At 37.2% G+C, this 26,301-nt stretch overlaps 1 protein-coding gene across 1 annotated transcript in view; it reads left to right on the forward strand.

The window, feature by feature from the left end:
- Positions 1-26,301, forward strand: part of SBF2 (SET binding factor 2) — a 505,755-nt gene that overhangs the window by 227,414 nt on the left and 252,040 nt on the right. Inside the window, exons 3-6 of the mRNA XM_052653316.1 lie at positions 775-912; positions 20,317-20,439; positions 21,760-21,870; positions 23,660-23,765. Of these exons, the coding sequence (XP_052509276.1) occupies positions 775-912; positions 20,317-20,439; positions 21,760-21,870; positions 23,660-23,765 (478 nt within the window). The remainder of the gene's footprint in view (positions 1-774; positions 913-20,316; positions 20,440-21,759; positions 21,871-23,659; positions 23,766-26,301) is intronic.

A 26,301-nucleotide genomic window follows, 5' to 3' on the forward strand; every position in this document is an offset into this window, starting at 1 on the left:
GTTCTTCTTATCGTAGTTTCCTTAAAGTTAGATTATTTATTTTAGATTTTCATCTTTTCTAATATATGAATTCACTGCTATAAAATTCCCTCTAAGCATTGGTTTTCCTGAATCCCACAAATGTTATATTTTCATTTAGTTAAAAATATTTGAAATTTTCTTTTGAGATTCTTAGAAGTGTCTTGTTTAATCTCCAAGTATTTTGGGATTTTCCAGCTATTTTTCTGTAACTGACTTTTAGTTTAATTTTACTGTGGTCTGAGAACATGCTTTATATGAACTTTATCCTTTTAAATAAATTAAGATGTATTTTATAGCCCAGAATGTGATCTGTCTTGATGAACAAAGTCTATTTTTCTGAATTGAAGTCTTAGATTAATGATGAAATTTTGAAATAATTCTATTTTCCATCCATGGTAGGTACTGAGTACTTTTATCTTCAGCTTGCCTCATTATTTGCTCTAATGACACAAAACTTTTCATCTCAGTACTCTGTTCCTACATCCTGGCATCCTAGGGTGCCAACTTAGGTCTCAGAATGTGTGACATCTCTGGAAAAATCTAGGCTGTCTTCTTAAAACGCATATGCACATTAGTGAAGGTATGCTAACGTTATGAATTTGTGATTGATTTTAAAAAATAATGGCTGAAGTGAAATATCTGAAAATTTTTTGTAAATGGGAAAGCATTGAACATTTTTTAAAGATTTATAAATATTAAATTTACCTTATACTTTTAAGATGTAACAGTTTTATTTTTTTCTATCTGATTTAGTTTTGTCAGCCTGGCGGATGGCAGCTGTCCAGAGAGAGGAAGCAGCCAACGTTTTTTGTGGTGGTCCTGACAGATATTGACTCAGATCGACATTACTGCTCGTGCCTAACCTTTTATGAAGCAGAGATCAATCTTCAGGTGCAATAACTTTTCTAGCCAAATTATAGCCAAAGGGCACCTTTTAAGGAGTCTTTTTATTATGCTATATTTGTTTTTGTTAGAACTGCAAGTTTGAGTTCTGTGATTTAAAAAGGCTTTAAAAAGGCTGAGGTACTGTATTATTGAAGAGAGCAAAATGGTAAAGTAATTGTCTAAGATTAATTGTTCTTCTTTAAAATATTATTCACACTCTGCATATTTCTAAGAATAGCACATCTGCAAATTGGTTGATAAGAAGATTTGTATCTGCTCATGGTGAAGCTGTGGTTTGTCTCTTTTAGTCCTTCTCCTGAGGTAGCTTTCACAGAATATAGAGCATTTAATCAGAATGTTTACAAATCACTTATCATAATGCTTGATAGTTTTTTTAAGCACTGAAGTAACTGTTCACTCAGTATTATTGGTGGTGGTATTATCAAAATGATGGTACTGAAATTATTAGGCTAAACTATAGAAATTAAAAGTACTGGTCTTTCAGAGTATTAGTTGGGGTTCTCTCTGTTTCAGATAACTAAATACTGCCTCTAATTTATTCAGAAAAGATATTATGAGAAAGTATTGCTCCTTTGTGGAGCATTTTCCAGGCAAGAATACTGGAGTGAGTTGCCGTTTCCTTCTCCAGGGAATCTTCCTGACTCAGGGATTGAACCCAGGTCTCCAGCATCATGAGCAGATTCTTTACTGTCTGCTGCTGCTGCTGCTGCTAAGTCACTTCAGTCATGTCCAACTCTGTGCGACCCCATAGATGGCAGCCCACCAGGCTCCCCGTCCCTGGGATTCTACTGTCTGAACCATCACTATAACCTTCATAATAATTGCCCCTAAAAAATAAATCCTTTCTCCCACGTGTAGCCTCTGTCATGTGTTGGGGACTCCTGCATTAAGTATCATATGGGTTGTTTCCTTGTGTAAGTCAGATTGCATACAGATTTCCCCCCTCCAACTCCTTACAAAGGAATCAGAAAAACTTTTTTGTTGTTAATTTGTTGTGCACAAATTAAGTCTCTGTAGTATGAGAAGGAAACTATAAAACAGTTTGCAGGATGTTGAGGGAGCCAATTTGCATTATTTGCTGTGCTTTCTGAAGTAGCCTCACAAAGGAGCATTTGTTATTTTTGCTATTTTAGTTAAATGCCATGGTCTGAATGTTCTTGATGCAGAAATTTCACTTTTATCTATGAGAGTAAACAAACCAACTTTCATGGTACTGACTCACATTATCCAAGTTCATTAGAGCAATGTATTAAAACTAGTATGCTGGTTTTTAATTTATAGTGATAAGTTAAAAGTTTATATAGAATAAAATATATGTTATCTATGTTATCAGCATACTTTCTCCTTATTGTCAGATCTTTGTGGGAAGCCATGTCAAAATCAGATTCATTTTGATTGTGGAATCAAACAAAGGAATTTTTCATGTCAGACATTTAATACCTGCCAGATTAACACAGCCAATTGTTTGTGTAACTGACCCTTAAACAACATGGGCTTAAATTGCACAGGTCCACTTATACATGGATTTTTTTTTTCAGTAAATATATACTATAGTACTACTCGATCCATGGTTGGTTGAATATGTGGATGCAGAACACCAACTGTGAAGGTAATGTGTGGATTTTTTCAACTGCACAGAGAAATCGGCATCTCTGAATCCTGCATTGTTCAGGGCCAACTGTTTTTTAAATTAATAATTATCTGTATAGTCAAGACTATAGTTTTTCCAGTAGTCATGTACAGATGTGAGAATTGGACCATAAAGAAGGCTGAGTGCTTTCCAACTGCAGTGTTGGAAAAGACTCTTGAGAGTCCCTTGGACAGCAAGAAGATCAAACCAGTCAATCCTGAAGGAGATCAACCCTGAATATTCTTTGGAATATTGATGCTGAAGCTGAAGCTCCAGTACTTTGGCCACCTGATGCAAAGAGCTGACTCATTGGAAAAGACCTTGATGCTGGGAAAGATTGAAGGCAGGCAGTAACGGGGTCAACAGAGGATGAGATTGTTGGATGGCATCATTGACTCAATGGACATAAGGTCTAGCAAAGTCCAGGAGATAGTGAAGGAAAGGGAAGCCTGGCATATTGCAGTCCATAGCATCACAAAGAGTCATTCACAACTGAGCAACTAAACAACAACAACAAGCTGTCAGTGCAGACAGAACACTTAAATGTCTATGATTCTAATCATTTCTGTCCTAGATAGCACTTGAGTGGGTGTTGCCAACAGTTAGTTGATTCACTTCCCATTTTGATCAGTTCATTCTGATGAGAAAGACTGTTCTCTAGTTGAGAGCCTCACTGTCTCTTTCAAGGGACCTTTCATTTACCTGTTGATATTTTGAATATAAGTTAGTTCTGAGAATGCAATATTTTCTTTTATTTCCATATTCCTGAGGGTGCCTCTGTACAACTCCCTAGAATTATCTAATAAAACTGGTTGTTTTGGTTCTTCTTCCTCTCTCCATCATTACGAACCCCTTTCACCTTGAATAAACTCACAGACAAGTAATACATTAAGACAGTGTAACAGGATTCCAGTTCAACGTGGCAGGCAACCCACTCCTATGGACAAACTGAATCCACGGCTACACACAGAGCAGTTTCAGCTGAAGGAAATCCAGAAACTAGCTGAGCAATTCCTGTATATCAGGCTAATGAGAATATACCCGTACTGAAGTGAGTAAAAAAGGCTGAGATGCAGTCTCACCATAAACCCTATCCCTGGCACAAAGACATTCAATTGGGAAGGAACTTACGACTCCAAGCTCCTCCCCTGATGTGCCAAGAGTTTGGACCCAACATTTACCTCCCATTTTTTTAGACTTCCACCTGAGGTATGGACCCCAGAAACACCAGCTCTGAAAGACAGTGGGGCTTTTTGTTCATGAGACCCACTAGAGTATAACAAGAAGAGTTATTAATGGATTTTCAAGGATTTGCTGAGGCTCAGCATGGAGGAAACAAAGAGAAACTCATCTCTCAGTCTTTGCTTGAAAAAATCCTGTGTGCATACTTTAAAAGCTACTGCCTAAGGGTCAGGACTTATGAGATAGCATCAAGCAAACCAACATTTGCATCATATAGGGATCCTAGGAGAAGAAAAGAGAGTGAAAGGGGGAATAAAACTTATAAGAAGAAATAATGGGTGAAAACTTTTCTAATCTTTGGAAAGAAACAGACATTCAGATCTAGAAGCCCAGAGATTTCCAAATACAATGAATCCAAAGAGACCAACACCAAGGCACATTATAATTAGTGTCAAAAGTTAAAGACAAAGAGAGAATCTTAAAAGCAGCAAGAAAAAAATAACTTGATCATAAAAGGGAATCCCGATAAGAAGATGAACAGATTTCTTCAGCAAAGACTTTGCAGACCAGAGAGAAGTGGCAAGATTTATTTAAATTGCTGAGAAAAAAAAACCTGTCAACCAAAAAGATTTCACCGGGCAAACTGTCCTTAAGAATTGAAGGAAAGAGTTTTGCAGACTAGCAAAAGCTAAAGAAGCTAATCACCACTGAACTGGCCTTGTAGGAAAGGTTAAAGGAATTTCTTTAATCTGAAATGAAAAGGTGCTAATTAGTAATAGGAAAACATGTGAAAGTATCAATCTCACTTATAATGGTAAATGTTATATGTAGTAAAATAAAGATGAAGAATTATGAAACTGTGAGGAAACAGTTAACAAAATGACAGTAGTAAATGCATAATAATCAGTGATTACTTTAAATGTAAAATGACTAAATTTCCAATTCAAAGATGTAGCGTAGCTGAATGGATTTTAGGGGAAAAAACAAACAAACAAACAAACCCACAAAACAGAACAACCTGAAACAAAACTCACTTCACTTTTAAAAACATACATTGGCTGAAAATGAAGGGGAGAAAAAGATACCTCATGCAAATGGAAATCAAAAGAAAGCTGGGGTAGCTGTACTTAATATAAGAAAAAAATGACTTTGAACAAAAAACTGTAAGAAGAAACAAGGAAGGCCATTGTATAATGATAAAAATAGCTCATCAGAGAGAGAATATTTATGAATATTTATGCATCTGTTGATATTATTAGAGCACCTAAATGAATAGAGCAAATCTGAAGATAAAAATTGATGACAATACAATAGTAGTAGAAGATTTAAGTACCCCATATTCAACAGTGGAGAGATCATTCAAACAGAAGATCAATAAGGAAAAGTGGATTTAAACAGTATGTTAGACGAGATGCACTTAACAAACATTATGTGTGTGTTCAGTCACCCAGTCATGTCTGATTCTTTTCCACCCCATGAACTCCACCAGGCTTCTCTGTCAATGGAATTTTCTGGGCAAGAATACTGGAGCAAGTGGCCATATCCTACTCCAGGGATTTTCTCTACCCAGGGACTGAACCCTCAGCTCTCGCGCCTCCTGCATTGGTGGCAGATTCTTTACCACTGCGCCACCTGGGAAGCACCAACAGATATATGGAGAACCTTCCACACGATAGCAGCTGAACACACATACTTCTGAAGCATACATTGAACATTCCCTAGGATAGATAATATGGTAGACCACAAATGAAGTCAGTACATTTAAGATTAAAATCATATTAAGCTTCTTTTCCAACCACAGAAGTGTAGAATTAGAAGTCAGTTACAAGAAGAGGACTGGAAAATTTACACCTATGTAGAGGTCGGACATGACTGAGCAACTTCACTTTCACTTTTCACTTTCATGCATTGGAGAAGGAAATGGCAACCCACTCCAGTGTTCTTGCCTGAAGAATCCCAGGGACGGGGGAGCCTGGTGGGTTGCCGTCTATGGGGTTGCCATCTATGGAGTCGCACAGAGTCGGACACGACTGAAGCGACTTAGCAGCAGCAGCAGCAGCAGAGGTTAAATAATACACTACTGAGTGGGTCAAAGAATACACTAAAGAAGAATTTAAAAAACCTTGAGACAAATGAAAATGAAGATACAACATACCAAAATTTATTGACTAAACCAAAAGGGGGGAAATTTACAGTGATTATAGTAATTAACACCTACATTAAGAAAAGAGCAAAACCTCAAATAAGAAAATTAAGTTTACAGTGTAAGGAGCTAGAAGATGCCGAAACTAAGCCCAAAACTAATAGAATGAAGGAAATAACAAAGATCAGAGTGGAAATAAATGAAACAGTAAGCTCTTTAAAAGAGGTAAACACTTGGGGATAGACTCCTTAACAAAGTTCTTGCCAGTGACTTGGATTTTTTTGTTGTTGCTTGGCAGAAGTAAGTAATAATCGGGGAAATGGAAATCAGTAACATAATGAAATATCACCTCATACATAATGCAATATCACCTAACATTGCCAACTGTTAAAATGGCAGTTATCAAAGAGATAAGAGACAACAAGCGTATACAAGACTGTAGATAAAAGGGAACCCTTGTGAACTGTGGGTGGAAATGTGAATTGGTGGGAAGTACTATGGAAAATGAAAATAGAAATTCCTCAAAAAATTAAAAAATAGAACTGCCTTATAATCCAGCAATACCACTTCTGAGTATGTATCCAAAGGAAGTGAAAATAGGGTATGGAAGACATATCTGCTTCCCATGTTCATTGCAGCATTATTCACAATAGCCAAGATACAGGAACAAGCTAAGAGTCCATCAACAGTTAAATGGATTAAGATGTTTATTACCATAAATATTAATTATCTTTCATAGACCCCGGTCTCCTTCCCCTACTCCACTCCATCTTTCTCCTTAGACAGACACACACACATTTTTCTGAACTATTTGAGACAAATTAGTGTGTTTCATTTCTCTTTGCCCTAAAGTATTCAGTGTGTATTTCATGAGTTGGTTTTTTTTTTTTTTCTAACATAAACATAGTATGGTTATCAGTATCAGAAAACTGACATCAGTAATACACCTTTATCTCCTCTACCATCCATATTCAGTTTTGTCATTTGACCTAATGTTCTTTATACCCTTCCCACTGTGTTCTTTTGGTCCTCCAGTATAGGATGTAGTTTAAAAAAATCATGTGTTGCATTTAATTATCATTTTTCTTTTGTCTGTTTTCATCTGAAATAGTTGCTCAGCCTTTGGCATTTTCAAATAGTGCAGGTCCGAATGCCTCTTTTAAATAGAACTCTTAATATTTTTGTTTTTCTGATATCTCTCACTTTAGATTCAGGTTATCCATCAGTAGTTGGAATACTACCAGCATTTGGAATGCCAAGTGTATGTCCTTCTAAGGGCACATATCTGGAAATACACAATGTCTGTCTACTACCAGCCTGCCCTACTGATGTTCTTTTTGAGTACCTGGTCTGGTGATTGTCAGATATCTCCATTGTATACTTGCTTGTTTTTTTTTTTTTTTTTCTTCTTGCAACTAATAAGCTGTGTGTGGTAAGATACTTTAAAACTGTAAATATTCTGTAACTCATTAATTATCCCTCTACCGTCCCACCAGATTTGATGATTCTTGCCTATGCCAATTCTTAATATGATGGTTGCAAAATGACCATTTTCCAACTATGCACACCCTCTACCTGTACCTTTACCAGTCAGCAGTTGACATTTTTCTTCTGTCTTGTCTATCTATGTGAGATATAGTCTCATGTATTCTAGTTTCTTTTTTCTTCAATAGTATATAATTAATGGTTGTCTCTGTTGTGATACATAGATTGTCTAAGATTTGACCAGTGATTACCCCATCAGAATGGTTCCTGTGTTGTCTTGTCAAAACCCCACCACAGTGTTTTTTAAAGCATTTTTAAAATTTCTGTCATAACAAGGTATTCCAGGATCACCTTTTTCCTTCCCTGCTCCAGTCGTTAAATCAGCCAGTACTTCAAGTACTGGCTCATTTGAGTAATCAGTTCAGTTCAGTTCAGTCACTCAGTCGTGTCCGACTCTTTGTGACCCCATGAATTGCAGCACGCCAGGCCTCCCTGCCCATCACCAACTCCCGGAGTTCATTCAGATTCACGTCCATTGTGTCGGTGATGCCATCCAGCCATCTCATCCTCTGTCATCCCCTTCCCCTCCTGCCCCCAATCCCTCTCAGCATCAGAGTCTTTTCCAATGAGTCAACTCTTCGCATGACGTGGCCAAGGTACTGGAGTTTCAGCTTTAGCATCATTCCTTCCAAAGAAATCCCAGGGCTGATCTCCTTCAGAATGGACTGATTGGATCTCCTTGCAGTCCAAGGGACTCTCAAGAGTATTCTCCAACACCACAGTTCAAAAGCATCAATTCTTCGGTGCTCAGCCTTCTTCACAGTCCAACTCTCACATCCATACATGACCACAGGAAAAACCATAGCCTTGACTAGACAGACCTTAGTCGGCAAAGTAATGTCTCTGCTTTTGAATATGCTATCTAGGTTAGTCATAACTTTTCTTCCAAGGAGTAAGTGTCTTTTAATTTCATGGCTGCAGTCACCATCTGCAGTGATTTTGGAGCGCAAAACAATAAAGTCTGACACTGTTTCCACTGTTTCCCCATCTATTTCCCATGAAGTGATGGGACCAGATGCCATGATCTTCGTTTTCTGAATGTTGAGCTTTAAGCCAACTTTTTCACTCTCCACTTTCACTAAATAATATTAAAAACCAAGATCAATGTTCTGATATATTTAGAATTAACACTTGAAAATTATTTTTCTTTTTAGCTTGGATATTTTCCTATTTGCCACTTTAACTGGACCAAAGCATTGTAATTTATTTAGTATTCACAATTACCTTACAGAAAGTTAGAGTCTGATTCAAGTTTAAGTTATAAGATTTCTAGCTCCTATATAAGTTCACCTAGGTAGTAGATGCTAGCCAGAATTATATAACAGCTTTTCTGTGTGAAGAATAGAGAGATAATATCTTTTGGAATTGGTCCAAAAAAATGGTAAAAACAATGAGGTAATATTTGAAAAAGATAATATTAAAGTCCAGATGATGTTCCTTTCTGGGTCATCATTAATGTTGTTCCCATTTTTAATGTGAACAGTGAACTATGTCCTTTTTAAAAAATGTGTTTTTCCTTTATTTTTGGATCATATCATCAGTTCAAAAATAGATCTTTTAATTCTCATTTGGTGCGAATTACTTCATACCAAATATACTATGACACATTATTTGGAAGTCTAAAGAAGAGGATCTTAGGGACACAAACCATCCAAAATATAATTGTGCAACTTTAAAAATGTTGGCTCTTATCTTTCTAAATTACAGTAACACTGTCAAAAAACACAAGCAAAAGTTTGGCATTAAATTTTTGATAACATATTCCCAGAATTATCCAGTTAGGCAATGTGATTATAAATTTTTTTAAGTAATCAGTAAATTATGATAGATGTGAGGTGCTTTATTATATGACTTACCCTAAAAAAGATGGACCTGTCTAAATTTTTTGAACTTCCCAGGTGGCACTAGTAAAGAACCCACCTGCCAGTGCAAGAGATTTAAGAGACATGGGTTTGATCCCTGGATCGAGAAGATCCCCTGAAGATGAAAATGGCAACCCACTCCAGTATTCTTGCCTGGAGAATCCCATGGACAGAGAAGTCTGGTGGGCTATATAGTCCATAGGCTTGCATAGAGTTGGACAAGACTGAAGCAACTTAGGATGTATATCATTTTAGAATCTTTTAATGAGTCTATAAGTGTGTTTATGAACCAATAATAATGCAGCTCAAACTAAAGACATTTTGGTATGTCAGCAACCAAGTGTGATCAAAGGAGCAAAATGAATAAATGTACTTTAGAATAATGTTGACACATAGGAGATGCATAATGAAGATTTTATTTTCTTTGTTTTTTAGATGGGAATTTTTTTTAAATACAAAATTTAAGTGAGTAGTATATAAACCCCATTACACTTGACCCAGCTTTAAAAATTATCAGAATTTTGTCAGTCTTTTAAAATTTAAATCCTTTTCTTTTTAATAGGGAGAGACATTTTAAAGCAAACCCTGGACACCATAATTTACTTGCAAATATTTTAGTGTGTGCATGCAGCATGCATGCTTAGTCCCTCAGTTATGTCTGACTCTTTGCGACCCCATGAACTGTAACTTGCCATGCTCCTCTTTCCATGGGTTTTCCAGGCAAGAATACTGGAATGGGTAGCCTTTTCCTTCTCCAGGGGATCTTCCCAACCCAGGGACCAAACCTGGGTCCTCCTGCATTAGCAGTTAGATTCTTTACCATCTGGACCACCAGGGAAGCCCCAGATATTTTAGCATATATCTCTAACAGATAAAGATTTTTTTTACATTACCAATCTGCCATTATAATACTTAAAAAATTAGTTACAATGAATAATCCCTTAATATTCTCTAATATCTAACTTACATATTTCTAAATTTAAAAATTTGTCTCAAAAATGTCTTGACTTATTCAGTCAAATTCTGCACATTATATTTGGCTGATATTTCTTCAGTTTTTTCTTCTGTAACAGGCCCTCTTTCGCGGGCAGTAGAGAAATTGGGTCATTTGGTCTATGGAAATTTCTGTATTCTGGATTGGGCTGATTAATTATCCATATTATTTTTTACCTCTGTTCTCCATTATATCTCTATTTTCCATAGTTTCCCTAAAGTAATATTTAGATCTAGAGGCTTGATTGGATCCACATTCAATTTTTAAATCACGACCACTTCAAAGATTGTGCTGTACTTCCTATTGCATCTCATCAAGATAAACTTAACTTCTGGTTGTTCTACTTTTAGTATTGTTAAGATTGATTGGTGGGTTTGGGATGGTGCCAGCCTTGACTTAGTAGTTTGGGATCTATTGATGATCTTTGCCTAAATACATTGTTTAAGTAAGAATTGCAAAAGGTAAATTCTTCCTTCTATTATTCTTTCTGTGTTTATTAACCGAATTTCAGTTATTAAATAGAACTTTCATTGACTACAGTTAGATTGGTAATACTGGAACAGGTAGCCTTTCCCTTCTCCAGGGGATCTTCCCAACCTGGGTATCAAACCCAGGTCTCCTGCAAGGCAGGCGGATTCTTTACCAGCTGAGCCACAGGGGAAGCCCAAGAACACTGGAATGGGTAGCGTATCTCTTCTCCAATGGATCTTCCTGACCCAGGAATAGAACGAAGATCTCTTGCATTGCAGGTGGATTCTGTACTAGATGAGCTATCAGGGAAGCCCTTTAGCCATCTTTGAGAAGTGAGAAGAAGTGAAGTCGCTCAGTCATGTCCAACTCTTTGTGACCCCATGGAGTGTAGTCTACCAGGCTTCTCCGTCCATGGGATTCTCCAGGCAAGAATACTGGAGTGGGTTACCATTTCCTCCTCCAGGGGATCTTCCCGACCCAGGGATCAAACCTGGGTCTCCTGCATTGGAGGCAGACGCTTTAACCTCGGAGCCACCAGGGAAGCAGTGACTAATTAAAAATTATAAACTTACGGATTTTTGTATGTTTAAATCAGTCAATTGCGATTTTTATTTATTTTGATTCTGTTAGTCTTTGATAGATTCTTTTACTTTTTTACTAGATGAATGGGCTAATTTTGTATGTTTTTGTGACTCAAAATTAGAATGTCATTTCTCCAGGGAGTTCTGGTTTCCTTTACTGGAGAATAGTATTTAATAAATTTTTGATTGTATAAATGAATTATTTACACTCATAATGCTTAGCACAGTGTCTGGCATATAGAATATATGTTACAGTTATTATTTTCTTTTATATTCTCATATTGGTTAGCTTAAAACTGCATGATCTCTGGGCTTCCCAGTTTGCACTACAGGTAAAGAACCCATCTGCCAATGCAGGACACCTAAGAGATGTGGGTTCGATCCCTGGGTAGTAAAGATCCCCTGGAGGAGGAAATGGCAGCCCATTCCAGTACCTGTGCCTGGAGAATCCCATGGACAGAGGAGTCTACAATCCATAGGGTTGCAAAAAGTTGGACATAACTGATCCCTGCATCAGCAATATCAGTACCACTAGGTAACTTGTTAGAAATGTAAATTCTTGGATTCTACCTCAGACCTACTGAATCAGAAATTTAAGGGGTAGGACTCAAAAATTGGTTTTAGCAAGCTCTCAGTGATCCTGTTGTGCACTAAAGTTACAGAACCACTGGTCTAGAGTAGAAGTTCCTAACTCATGGTGAGAATGGGCCACAGGCATGCTGAATATTTTCTTAGGGCAGCTGTAAAGTGCCTTAAATTGAAGAAAGTAGGGAAAACCGCTAGACCATTCAGGTATGAACTAAATCAAATCCCTGATGATTATACAGTGGAAGTGAGAAATAGATTTAAGGGACTAGATCTGATAGACAGAGTGCCTGATGAACTATGGACGGAGGTTTGTGACATTGTACAGGAGACAGGGATCAAGACCATCCCCATGGAAAAGAAATGCAGGAAAGCAAAATGGCTGTCTGAGGAGGCCTTACAAATAGCTGTGAAAAGAAGAGAGGAAAAAAACAAAGGAGAGAAGAAAGATATAAGCATCTGAATGCAGAGTTCCAAAGAATAGCAAAGAGAGATAAGAAAGCCTTCCTCAGAGATCAATGCAAAGAAATAGAGGAAAAGAACAGAATGGGAAAGACTACAGATCTCTTCAAGAAAATTAGAGATACCAAGGTAACATTTCATGCAAAGATGGGCTCACTAAAGCACAGAAATGGTATGGACCTAACAGAAGCAGAAGATATTAAAAAGAGGTGGCAAGAATACACAGGGGAACTGTACAAAAAAGAGCTTCATGACCAAGATAATCACAATGGTGTGATCACTCACCTAGAGCCAGACATCCTGGCATGTGAAGTCAAGTGGGCCTTAGAAAGCATCACTACGAACAAAGCTAGTGGAGATGATGGAATTCCAGTTGAGCTATTTCAAATCCTGGAAGATGATGCTGTGAAAGTGCTACGCTCATTATGCCAACAAATTTGGAAAACTCAGCAGTGGCCACAGGACTGGAAAAGGTCAGTTTTCATTCCAATCCCAAAGGGAATGCCAAAGAATGCTCAGAGTACCACACAATTGCACTCATCTCACACGCTAGCAAAGTAATACTCAATTCTCCAAGCCAGGCTTCAGCAATATGTGAACCATAACTTCCAGATGTTCAAGCTGGTTTTAGAAAAGGCAGGGGAACCAGAGATCAAATTGCCAACATCCCCTGGATCATGGAAAAAGCAAGAGAGTTCCAGAAAAACATCTATTTCTGCTTTATAGACTATCCCAAAGCCTTTGGCTGTGTGGATCACAATAAACTGTGGAAAATTCTGAAAGAGATGGGAATACCAGACCACCTGACCTGCCTCTTGAGAAACCTGTATGCAGGTCAGGAAGCAACAGTTAGAACTGGACATGGAGCAACAGACTGGTTCCAAATAGGAAAAGGAGCATGTCAAGGCTGTATATTGTCACCCTGCTTATTTAACTTATATGCAGAGTACATCCTGAGAAACGCTGGGCTGGAAGAAGCACAAGCTGGAATCAAGATTGCTGGGAGAAATATCAATAATCTCAGATATGCAGATGACACCACCCTTATGGCAGAAAGTGAAGAGGAACTAAAAAGCCTCTTGATGGAAGTGAAAGAGGAGAGTGAAAAAGTTGGCTTAAAGCTCAACATTCAGAAAACGAAGATCATGGCATCTAGTCCCATCACTTCATGGGAAATAGATGGGGAAACAGTGTCAGACTTTATTTTGGGGGGCTCCAAAATCACTGCAGATGGTGATTGGAGCCATGAAATTAAAAGATGCTTACTCCTTGGAAGGAAAGTTACGAGCAACCTAGATAGCATATTCAAAAGCAGAGACATTACTTTGCCGACTAAGGTCCATCTAGTCAAGGCTGTGGTTTTTCCAGTAGTCATGTATGGATGTGAGAGTTGGGCTGTGAAGAAAGCTGAGTGCCAAAGAATAGATGCTTTTGAACTGTGGTGTTGGAGAAGACTCTTGAGAGTCCCTTGGACTGCAAGGAGATCCAGCCAGTCCATCCTAAAGGAGATCAGCCCTGGGTGTTCATTGGAAGGAATGATGCTAAAGCTGAAACTCCAAAACTTTGGCCACCTGATGCGACGAGCTAACTCATTGGAAAAGACCCTGATGCTGGGAGGGATTGAGGGCAGGAAGAGAAGGGAACGACAGAGGATGAGATGGCTGGATGACATCACCAACTTGATGGACATGAGTTTGGGTGAACTCTGGGATTTGGTGATGGACAGGGAGGCCTGGCGTGCAGCGATTCATGGGGTTGCAATGAGTTGGACACGACTGAGTGACTGAACTGAACTGAACTGAAAATGCCGTAGCTTCCAGCAACATTATCTACATTCTGATATTTTCAAATCTCACTTTAGTTTTTGAAATGTGAAAATGAATGAAACAGGTATAGAATATATTTATGAATTAAGCATGGTATTAACTTAGTCTTCTTAGGATATAGAACATAGGAATATATACATATTTCACTTTCATACATTTTCTATTCTCGAACAGCTTGTGACAGCCTTTCTCAGCATATGTTGCATAGGGCACTAGGTCCTCTAGATGCTTTTAATAAAGAGAGTTTCATTGGTCTAGTAAGTTCGAGAAATAATTCATATCTTCTTTGCTTGACATTGCACAAACGAGATTTGCCTATCAAAGTCTGAAAATTCCTGCAGTAAGGAAACCTTTTAAACTTGACTTTATTGTTTCCAAAACTTTTTATTAGGAGACCTTTTTACCTGAGCAATATCTGTTAGCCTCCAGCAGAAGACACTTTTGAAAATGCTGCCTTATAAGTATATATGTTTAAAAAACTTATGGATTGTGTGCCTCTTAAAAATAGGCAGCTTTCTGGATGAATATATAATAGCCCTGCAAATGAATTTGCCCTACTTTTGGAATAGTGGCGAGTCCAGGAGCTATTGAAGGGGAAAATATCAGGGTATTTTCTTTGCTAGAGGTAAACTGCATTCTGAACTGAAGGCTAGTGGCCCAGTTGTCTGAAGCTTTGAAATCCTAAAATGTGTTTATCTCATGTAGTCATTATTTTTCAGACCAATGCAGGAATAAATTAGGTTTTATGATATAGACATGTCAACATAATTAAGGGACTATTAGGCAAGAAATGAAGTTTTCAGGGCAGAATTGTAGACCTTACAGAATTTTGCAACTACTCAGACTCCTTTATTTCCAATTTTGGAAGATCTTAAAGTCCTCAAATTGCTTAGCTGTGGCAACTCTATATAATGGTATACTGTGATAAATTGCTTTTCAAAACGGAAATGTAAAACTGGAAAATTTTTACTTGCATAATTCCTTCCATAATTAAAAAAAGTTAATTGGCAAATAATTGCTTTAAAAATATGTTTACTCATCTGCCATACAACAATGTGAATGAACCGTAAGTTTACATGTGTCCCTCTCTTTTGAACTCCCTCCCACCCCACCCCCCAACCCCGTCCCACTCCTCTAGGTTGTTATGGAGCACTGGGTTGAGCCCCCTGTGCTATATAGCAACTTCCCACTTCATATATTAATGTATATGTTTCAGTGTTACTCTCACAATTCTTCCTGCCTTCCCCTTCATTCTCCTTTTAAAATTGAGTGTTTAAAGAAATTTTGATGGGAGAATTAGTAGGAACTCCCTGGTGGCTCAGACAGTAAAGAATCTGCCTGCAATGCTGGAGACCTGGGTTCAGTCCCTGGGTCGGGAAGATCTCCTGGAGAAGGGAAAGACAACCCGCTCCAGTATTCTTGCCTGGAGAATTTCATGGACAAAGAGCTTGGCAAGCTTCAGTCGATGGGGCCGTAAAGAGTTGGAAACGACTGCATGGACTGAGTGATTAACACAGAAACACACACAGTATGAAACAGTGTTGCTGAAAATGAGCTTCAGTTCAGTTCAGTCCAGTCGCTCAGTCGTGTCCGACTCTTTGCGACCCCATGAATTGCAGTGATGGCCTCCCTGTCCATCACCAACTCCCAGAGTTCACTCAGATTCACATCTGTCAAGTCAGTGATGCCATCCAGCCATCTCATCCTCTGTCGTCCCCTTCTCCTCCTGCCCCCAGTCCCTCCCAGCATCAGAGTCTTTTCCAGTGAGTCAACTCTCCGCATGAGGTGACCAAAGTACTGGAGTTCATCATTCCTTCCAAAGAAATCCCAGGGCTGATCTCCTTCAGAATGGACTGGTTGGATCTCCTTGCAGTCCAAGGGACTCTCAACAGTCTTCTTAGCACAGATGATATTGGATGCAGTTTATCTTTTCAGAATAGAAGAGACAGGAGTCAGGCATCAGGAGTAGAGCAGAGATGAGAATGAAGTATTCTACCTAGGTGGTAGGATAAGCTTCTTACAGATTGTGCCTATCTGCTATATATAGTCATTCCATAAAATAAGTATTCTAATAATTTTTAGCATTTTTGCCTGAGGATATGTTTGAAAGGCAGTAGTTCTTTTAGGGCAGATTTCTATGGTGGGTACTAATTTATCCCATATCATTGAAGCATGAAGAGCTGGAGAGCTACATAGAATGTAAACCACATAGAAGCTGGGAATGCCACTAGTAGATGTGGTCTGTAGTAATAATAGGTAGGAAAAAATATCAGTAAGTGGGCAAGTTGTGGCACATACTTACACTAAATATAAGATAAAATCACCTTATATGTCAGTGTGAGGCAGTTCAGTAAACAGAATTTAAGGTAAATTTATATCTATTGCTGATGTGCTCAGTCGTGACCGACTCTTGGTGACCCCATTGACTGTAGCCGGCCATGGTCCTCTGTCCATGGAATTTCCCCAGGCAAGAATACTGGAGTGGGTTGCCATCTCCTTTTCCATGTATCTTTATTGCTGCTGCTGCTAAGTCACTTCAGTCATGTCTGACTCATAGACGGCAGCCCACCAGCCTCCCCCATCCCTGGGATTCTCCAGGCAGGAACACTGGAGTGGGTTGCCATTTCCTTCTCCAATGCATGAAGGTGAAAAGTGAAAGAGAAGTCCCTCAGTGGTGTCTGACCCTCAGCAACCCCATGGACTGCAGCCTTCCAGGCTCCTCCATCCATGGGACTTTTCAGGCAAGAGTACTTTGGGACCTACTAAAATCAAGGAATAATCAGCTTGGAAGAAGGCTTGTATGTTTTGTTCAAATGAGAGTAAATATGTGAAAATGCTTTCTACTATAAAATGCCAAATTTCTGACCATTATTATAATGTCTATTACATTTGTATCCTGTGTTTTTAATTTCCTGCTTATTACATTTCTCACATCTTTTCAATATGTGAAAATTTGTCATTGTAAAACACATAACAGAGTTAGTATCACTACAGAATTATTACACAAAATATATTCTAACAGCTATTAAAAAAAGCACTATTCTTTTACATGATAAATTACGTATTGAAAAAGTTAACCGAAACCACAACACTACTGTCTACTGGAATAAGACTTGTTATAAACAACAATTAAACAAAAATCACAGCAGTGCATTTTTCTTTGAAAAAAGGAATATGAATTTTCTCAAAATTTGGGACATTGTATTCTTATAGAAGAGCTATTGGAATGAAGAATAGCAGCATCTTATGATTTATAGCACATTTACAAAGTAAAGGTCAAATCTATAATAAAAAGTGATATAAAGAAAATAGACTTGTTTTTATTTAGTATTGATTCATATTATGTCAGACCTTTTTTCTTTCTTGTTAATAATTATTCCACTTAATTAAAGGAAATGACCAATGCATTCTATTTTATGTTTAGGTTAACATAGGTTAACGGTCATTTATATGAAATGCTTATGTACTTAAGCGTACTTCTAATGGTACTCTAGGGCAAGTATCACAATCTCATAAAAATGTGGATAACTTTATCTCTTTCAGGAATTTCAGTCATTTTTTTGTCATGCAAGGACAAAATTTGTTAGTAATCCATAAAAAATATGATTCATTAAGTGTGGAAATCTTTGGTAAATTCATTTTCATCACATTTTTATTATTTCTAAGAATTCCAGAACCACCCAACCTAATTTTAGCTTTTGCTTTGTAACAAATGAAAATCTTTCAAGAGCATATGGATCTTATCATACATAATAAAAAGTAAACAGATATTTCCCTTTGGATATGTACATTCCGTAGACATCTAATACTTGGTCATATTTCACTGTATAGAAGCTATATGGGGTCCAAGGAAGATAGAAAATATTAATACAGTTCTTGGCCTCCTCGAGTAGAGGTGAAAAACTTCCCTTGGTAAAATAAGATTTTTAATTTTATGTAAGAAAATTCATTCCTGCATGAATGCAGTGAATAAATATTAGATAAATATCAACTATGTGCCCACCTCTTGTTTTAGAAACTGGGAAATCACCAGTCAACAAAACAGAAATCCTGGTCTTCATGGAGCACATTCTAGTTGAGGCAAAAACCAGAAAACAACATAAGTGAAATGCTGGATGGTAACAAGTGCCATGGAGAAAAATAAAATAAGCAAAGGGAACATAGGTGGGGTTAGGATATTGCAGTTTCAAGTAGGGTGCCAGCAAAGCCTTAATGGAGCAGAAGTTTGCTTGAATGGGAGGAGGAGGGAGATGAGGGAGTTACTTGTTTCTATTCTGGGCAAAGGAATAATAAAGTGTTTGAGACCCTTACCTGGGAACATGTCCAGCACGTTTGAGAAGCAGCAAGGAAGCCAAGTAGGGCTAAAGAGGAATGGAGAAGACTAAAGGGAGCTGATAAAATAACCCAGAAAAGTGACGGTAGTGGCTCACAGTCCTGTGGTAGCAGTGGTGGTGATGAGAAATTGGGATTGCTACCAAGGTTATGAAAGAGAGAGGAATCAGTATTTTTGATTTGCTAAATGGGAGGATAGAATTTCCTTTAGATGAGATAAGAGGTTACTGCAGGAGGAGTGGAGTTCGGGAAGAAAGATGGGAGCTGTATTTTTGTCATATTTGAGAAACCTATTTGTCATCTAAGTGGAGAGGTCAAGCAGGCAGTTGAATCGGAATTTTGTGGCATTTCGGGGAGAGGCTTGGCAGGAGAAATAAGTATGCAGGTATGAACAATGCTAAGAATTAACAGTTGGAGAGAAAAATCAGTGAAGGAAAGCTTTTGAGAAGCAAGATAAATTCTAAGCTCCTGGACCTTTGATTAGTGGAAAGGAAAGAGTAAAGGATTCTAGTCAGGGAAAATGTCCTAGCATCTTAGAATATCATTTGGGAATAAATTTGAATATTTTTCTATCTTGGTTTTTTCTTTTCTCTTGAAACTTCTATAGTGCATCATATAGTGTTATGGAGCAGTAGGTGCATGGGAAATATGTGTTGCTTATAAATGAGAATACATTTTTCTTTTTATATATTTAGTTTATTTTTGGTTGCCTTGGGTATTTGTTGCTGTGCACAGGCTTTCTCCAGTTGCAGAGAGTGGGAGCTACTCTCGAGTTGCGGTGCACAGGCATCAATCCTTCTCATTGAGGTAGCTTCTCTTGTTGCGGAGCATGGGCTCTAGAGCATGCAGGCCTCAGTAGTTGCAGCTCATGGGCTCCAGAGTGCAGACTCAGTAGTCAATGGGACATGGCCTTAGTCGCTCCGCAGCGTTATGAGATCTTCCTGAACCAGGGATGGAACCAGTGTCCCCTGCATTGCAAGGTGGATTCTTAACCACTGGAACATTAGGGAAGCCCCAGAATAATACTTTTCAAGTTTATTACATTAACCAGTATTTAATCACTGAATATTTAGGGTTTAAAAAAAATTCTAGATATTTTTATTGTGCTAATAAAATATGCATGACATAAGCTTTACACTTCAACTATTTTTAACTTTACAGTTCAGTGACAACTAGGTACATTCTGAGACTTAGTTATGTATATAAAAATATCCTCTGTTTTTAAAAAAAATCAACATTGTTGCTCCTGAGAAAAAAGAATTTAGAGCTGTTTGGGCTTTACTTCTAAGAGCATTCTGCAAGATAATCCTAAATGATATCTCTTTTGCTTGAAAGACGGGGAGAAGTCCAAAAAACAAAACTAAACAGTAGTGCCTTACTTCTAAAACAGATTTCTTTTTCTTGTCTTAAAAACTGAATTTCCATTAAGTGTCATTTGTATTTGTCTAGTCAGTGATGAATTGTGTTTTATTTACCTTTTATTACTGGTACCTCACATAGAAACCAAATGTTCAAATAAAATTGTGCTGTATATCTGGAGCTTAAGGATTTTCAGAAATGTAATGAGTATGCCCTGCTTCATAATTTCTTTGCCTACTTGCTTCTTAGATTCCTCTCAAAGTATGTTCTTTGTTTTTAGTTTGAGTTTTGTAAATTATATTTTGTAATTAATTTTGGATTTTATAAATCACATGGAAGTATGTGATATGTCTACATTTTGTCAGTTGTAACCCTAAGAAGTTGTCTGTCTGTTGATTACAGTGTCTCTTTTTTTAGGGAACAAAGAAGGAAGAGACTGAAGGTGAAGTGGAAGTGTCTGGTTTGATTCAGCCTGCGGAAGTGTTTGCTCCCAAAAGCCTGGTGTTGGTATCCAGATTAGATTATCCAGAAATTTTTAGGGTAAAGAACTCATAGTTGTTGTTATTGATTTGTATCATTGTATAAATCTATTCTGAGTGAACCATGGTAACAAGTTTTTTTGTACCTAAAATAGCTTTGATTGGAAATTCATCAATAAAATAAAATTACTATGAATAGAAGAAATGAATTTCATGTTGGATGAAATAAATACCTGAATAAGTTAGTATAACTATTTAAACTTCTAAGGATGTTTAAAATATCCTTATATTTAAGGATGTTTAATTTGTTTTAAAATAGGCCCCATCTTTACTGACTCCAAAATTTATGAATCCTAAAGAAATTATTTGATTACTTGTATCAAGTTTAAAATGCATTAGTAATATAACAACTTAGTGTGTTTTTACTGATCTGTTTAGGAATCCAGGTGAAAGGAAATAGGATGAGTATTTGTGATTTTAAATAGTTGTGATCATACTGCTTCCAACATAGCTTTAAAATACTGTTTACTTCAAGATATTTTACTTTTTAGATAGTTAGAGTTTTCAAATATAGAAAAAAAATTTACTGTAGTTATAAATACATTTGAAAGGGAAGAGGGCTTATTTTTCTTACTTCAATTGCTATCTTTAATATTAGTTATGTTGACCATTGTCTAGAAATCACAGATCTTTTTAGAAAGTATAAATTATACCTTAAAATCTCTCAAGGATTTGAGAAATTAATGCATAATTTCTGGAAAACTTTTCTGAATAGTTGAGATTATATATATTCTTAGTGTCAAGATTTCAATGACAATTGGTAACTCCTAACAGATACTAATTTTTTAATTATAGATTTTAATAAACTGGAAGATTTATATGATTCCATTTTGTTGTCCATTTTACCACCTACCTTCTTCTGAGCTTAAAGTGTTAATCATATATTCTCTATTTTGCTGTTCTTTGTAATAATTCACATAAGTTAAATTTTTCTGTAAAATAAATGTTCTGAATTATTGATAATCACATAAGGTAAAGTTTCTAAATTTTTTTCTTGAAAATTGGAGTTTTGCAAAATAAGTTGAGACAAAAAGAGTTTTAAGCCTTACAGATTTGCTAGAGTGTTTATCTGAACACAAACACCTGTTTAACAAATTATGTACTTCTGTTTTTTATAAACTCATCTTAGAAGCTCATTTAGAGCTTCTGGTTCTGGAGGAAAATTTAATAAACTTAATAACATTTGCTGCTTAAAATTTATTCCGTGGTCACTGTAGAATATACTATGTTCAAAGAGAAACTTTCCTGGGAGCAGATGTCACAATTTATTTTTAGTGCTTGCTTTTTCCATGAAATAACTACATGCATCTTTTGTTTTCAGGCTTGCCTGGGTTTGATCTACACTGTATATGTGGACAGTCTGAATGTCTCCTTGGAAAGTCTCATTGCAAACTTGTGTGCGTGTCTTGTCCCAGCGGCTGGAGGGTCTCAGGTAAACAGAATAAAAAAGAAGATGAAGAGGGCCTGCTTCTCTTCTCCTCTCCTCCAGTTAATTTAATTTATGAAGAAAAGGGAAAAAAACCGAATTCTTTAAATATTTTCTTTTTAAAGTGGGTCTTAGGGGACTTCCCTGGCGGTCCAGTGGTTAAGACTCCACCCTTCCAATGCAGGGGGCGAGAGTTCAATCCTTGGGAAAAAAAAAAAAAGGTCTTAGTTTAGTTAAGCATTGTCCCTGTGGTCTTCCTTCTAGAAACACAAGATTCCATTCTTTTCTTAGGTCATGGGGTTAATTTTAACACAGGGTTCACCTTTCACATTGCATAGTTAGAAGTTATATTCTGTGTAACTTGAAATCTAACTTAACATTTTCTTGGAAATGCACTTTTTAAAATTGAATTTCAAATGTGTTCTTTATACCATGCTTTTTCCTCTATATGATTACACCTCATTAAAATTTTTTTCAGTGATAAAAATTCAGAGATAACATTAAGAAAACTGTCAGTATAATTTTTTGTAAATTGTAACTACCCCTGGATAGATTAATTCATTTCTTCATTTCCTTGGTTAAAATCAGTTATATGCAGTCCTTAAGACCATTTTGTATGTTGTATGTAATGTTTAGTAGAATAGCTTGCACTTAAGCTTCAGAAGAAGAGGGCTTATTTTTCTCATCTCAGTTGTCTACCTTTAATAATAATATAATAATGATGATGTTGACCATTGTCCGAAATCACAGATCTTCTTTGGAAAGTATAATCTATACCTTAAAGAATTTTGTCATACGTAGATTGAGTGCATGAGGACATTAAACTCTTATACTGAAATAAAGCTTTCTCAAAGTGACATGTCTTTCATCTTCTCTGTGTCTTGAAATTTTTATCTTCTTCTCTGAAGTAGAAAAATGAGAACCTCAGCTTCTATGACTAAATGTTCCTAGGTAACTTAAAAAAACTACTTAAGTCCTAAAATTGATTAGTTGACCACTTACTATGCTTATTCTTATGTAATATCGACGGAAAGAAAAGCCCTCTAAAAATTACATTTTTTAAACTCTGATAGATTAAAAAGTCTGATAGAGATGTTACTTATGGTAAAATTGACATATTTTTTCCTTGCCCTTTGCCTTTTTAACTATGTACTATCTTTCCTAGTGTCTTTTGGTTACTCTTAAGTTTATTTTCCTTCTGCACTCTCTTCCCTCATTCTGTGTGTATTCCAAGGGCAGAATATGAAATGAGAGTTTAGTCACAATTGAACCTAAATTGTAAACCACATGAGTAATTTTATGAGCCTTTATTATGATGAAATTTTTGTTGACATGATTTTATGTATTTTTTAATTTAAAAAGGATTTTTATTATGACTATTAGAAGTTTTTAAATTATATGTTTCATATTACTGTATTTCTTTTACTTTTCCAGTTTTATTCACATATAACTGGCATATAAATGTTAGCTTTAACATTGTATTATTTTTAAGTTATATGTTACTGTCACTGATTTGTGTGTTTCATTATTACTAAATTTTCACCTTCCAACCACTGAATTTTCTTGCATCATATTCATTTGGGCACAAAGTAACTTTATCTTGTATCATATTCATTTGGGCACAAAGTAACTTTAGTGTTTTGAGCTGCCTTATTGCCCTTTGCATCTATTAATTGGGTCTTATATGATTGTCATCTGCTCTAAATTTGAACTTCAAAGGGATTTTTTTTATCTTGAGAAAATGTGTGAAAAGAAATCATTTGTTGTGTGTATGTCTTTTCCCCCCATTCTGCAGAAGCTGTTTTCCTTGGGTGCAGGGGACAGACAGCTGATCCAGACTCCCTTGCATGACAGTCTTCCTGTCACAGGAACTAGTGTGGCTCTCCTGTTCCAGCAGTTAGGTATGTCTTGTTCTCTATTTTTCAGTGTTTTTCTAAAAGCTTCTGAAAAGACAATTAATTTTTATGCCTACATCACCTGACATGAACCAGGAAAATAAAAAAGTAAACCATTAAATAAGTTATATATAAAATATATAATTATATGGGTTCTAATCCCAATTAGTATTCATTGTTTTTAACCTAGGCTCCTCTTGCTCTGTAATCACTTAGGCTTTTAGAAAGGAAACATATTTTCTCTGTGCTGTAAAAGATGAATTGGTACTATGTTTTGTTTTTCCTTAGAAGATAAAACTAAAAGAATCCCTTCCTTTTCATTTCACCACCTGTAACAGGACTTCATCTCTAATTTTCTAGCAATGGCTTGGGTGAAGAATTAAGAGGGAGGACATGAGAAAGTGACCTCTGTACTTTGGACAGCTCATACTTCATTAAAGGAGTAATGTAACTTAGAGTATGTTTCAGATCAACGCTGCCAGAGATTGTAACTTACTTTTATCTCTTCAGTCAGTTCAGTTGTTCAGTCATGTCTCACCTTTGTGACCCCATGAGTTGCAGCACGCCAGGCCTCCCTGTCCATCACCAAATCCCAGAGTCCACCCAAACCCATGTCCATTGAGTCGATGATGCCATCCAACCATCTCATCCTCTGTCGTTCCCTTCTCCTCCTGCCTTCAATCTTTCCCAGCATCAGGGTCTTTTCCAGTGAGTCAGCTCCTCGCATCAGGTGGCCAAAGTATTGGAGTTTCAGCTTCAACATCAGTCCTTCCAATGAACACCCAGGACTTATCTCCTTTAGGATGGACTGGTTGGATCTCCTTGCAGTCCAAGGGACTCTCAAGAGTCTTCTCCAACACCACAGTTCAAAAGCATCAACTCTTCAGCACTCAGCCTTCTTCACAGTCCGACTCTCACATCCATACATGACCACTGGAAAAACCATAGCCTTGACTAGACGGACCTTAGTTGGCAAAGTAATGTCTCTGCTTTTGAATATACTGTCTAGGTTGGTTATAGCTTTCCTTCCAAGGAGTAAGCGTCTTTTAATTTCATGGCTGCAGTCACCATCCACAGTGATTTTGGAGCCCAGAAAAATAAACTCTGCCACTGTTTCCACAGTTTCCCCATCTATCTGCCATGAAGTGATGGGACCGGATGCCGTGATCTTAGTTTTCTGAATGTTGAGCGTTAAGCCAACTTTTTCACTTCTCCTCTTTCACTTTCATCAAGAGGCTTTTTAGTTCCTCTTCACTTTCTGCCATAAGGGTGGTGTCATCTGCATATCTGAGGTTATTGATATTTTTCCCAGCAATCTTGATTCCAGCTTGTGCTTCCTCCAGCCCAGCGTTTCTCATGATGTATTCTGCATATAAGTTTGACATGCTCCTTTTCCTATTTGGAACTAGTCTGTTGTTCCATGTCCAGTTATCTCTTACTTGTCTTATATATGTACCTACGTAAGAGTTTCTCACTCACTTAGAGTATGTTTTTCACATTGTTCTCCATCTGTGTTTTTTTATAGTTGAGTTGAAACTGTCCCTTTCCTGAGGGCTCATCTCTACTTCTCCATTGAATTCTTAATTCCTTACACAAAAAATCTACCTTTTTATTTCCCCCCATCTCAAGTTGAATTTTACTCCCTGCTCAACTCTGAAACACATCACTCCTTTTCCTTTAATAGCCCCATCCTTATTCTTCTTTGTGACTTCCATCAGTGAAATTTAGAGAGCCTCAGAAGAGTTTAATGGCCTTCCCTTGTATCTCAGTTGGTAAGGGATCAGCCTGCAATGTAGGAGACTTTGATTCGATTCCCGAGTCAGGAAGATCCTCTGGAGAAGGAAATGGCAACCCACCCCAGTATTCTTGACTGTAAAAATCCCATGGACAGAGAAGCCTTGCAGGCCACAGTCCATGAGGTCTCCAGAGCTGGACTCGACTCAGTGACTAAATCACCACACATGGAGTTTCTAGTATCCTAATAAAGATGAATGATGGCATCAATCCCAAGGTAGTACTATTATATCTGCCTCCCCATAGGAGTTTAAACTGTTAAAAATCATGTGTTCTTTTTCTTCCTCCCTGAAAGTTTCTGCTCATTGAATTATCTCAACCAAGTTCAAATTAATGTAATTTAAGCTATTTTGTTTAATGTGTGAAATAGGCATTGACTCCTTGGTGGCACTTATTTCTGTAAAGAATATCTTGTTGACTAAAACCTTCCTCCACAAAGTTTTGGATGTAATTTTAGGGGTTCATGAACTACCTACACAGCCTGTGGATGGTCCCTACTAATCACTGACTTAATTGATTTTAGCTAAGCACTATTCCCTAGTAGCTCAGATGGTAAAGCATCTGATACAATGCAGGAGACCCAGGTTCGATCCCTGGATCAGGCAAATCCCCTGGAGAAGGAAATGGCAACCCACTCTAGTATCCTTGCCTGGAAAAATCCCATGGACAGAGAGCCTGGCAGGCTGTACAGTCTATGGCATCACAAAGAGTCGGACACGACTGAGCAAAAGTTGATCATTGTTGAAGC

This window comes from Budorcas taxicolor, chromosome 15, assembly GCF_023091745.1.
Source record: "Budorcas taxicolor isolate Tak-1 chromosome 15, Takin1.1, whole genome shotgun sequence".
In the NCBI taxonomy this organism is placed as follows: domain Eukaryota; kingdom Metazoa; phylum Chordata; class Mammalia; order Artiodactyla; family Bovidae; genus Budorcas; species Budorcas taxicolor.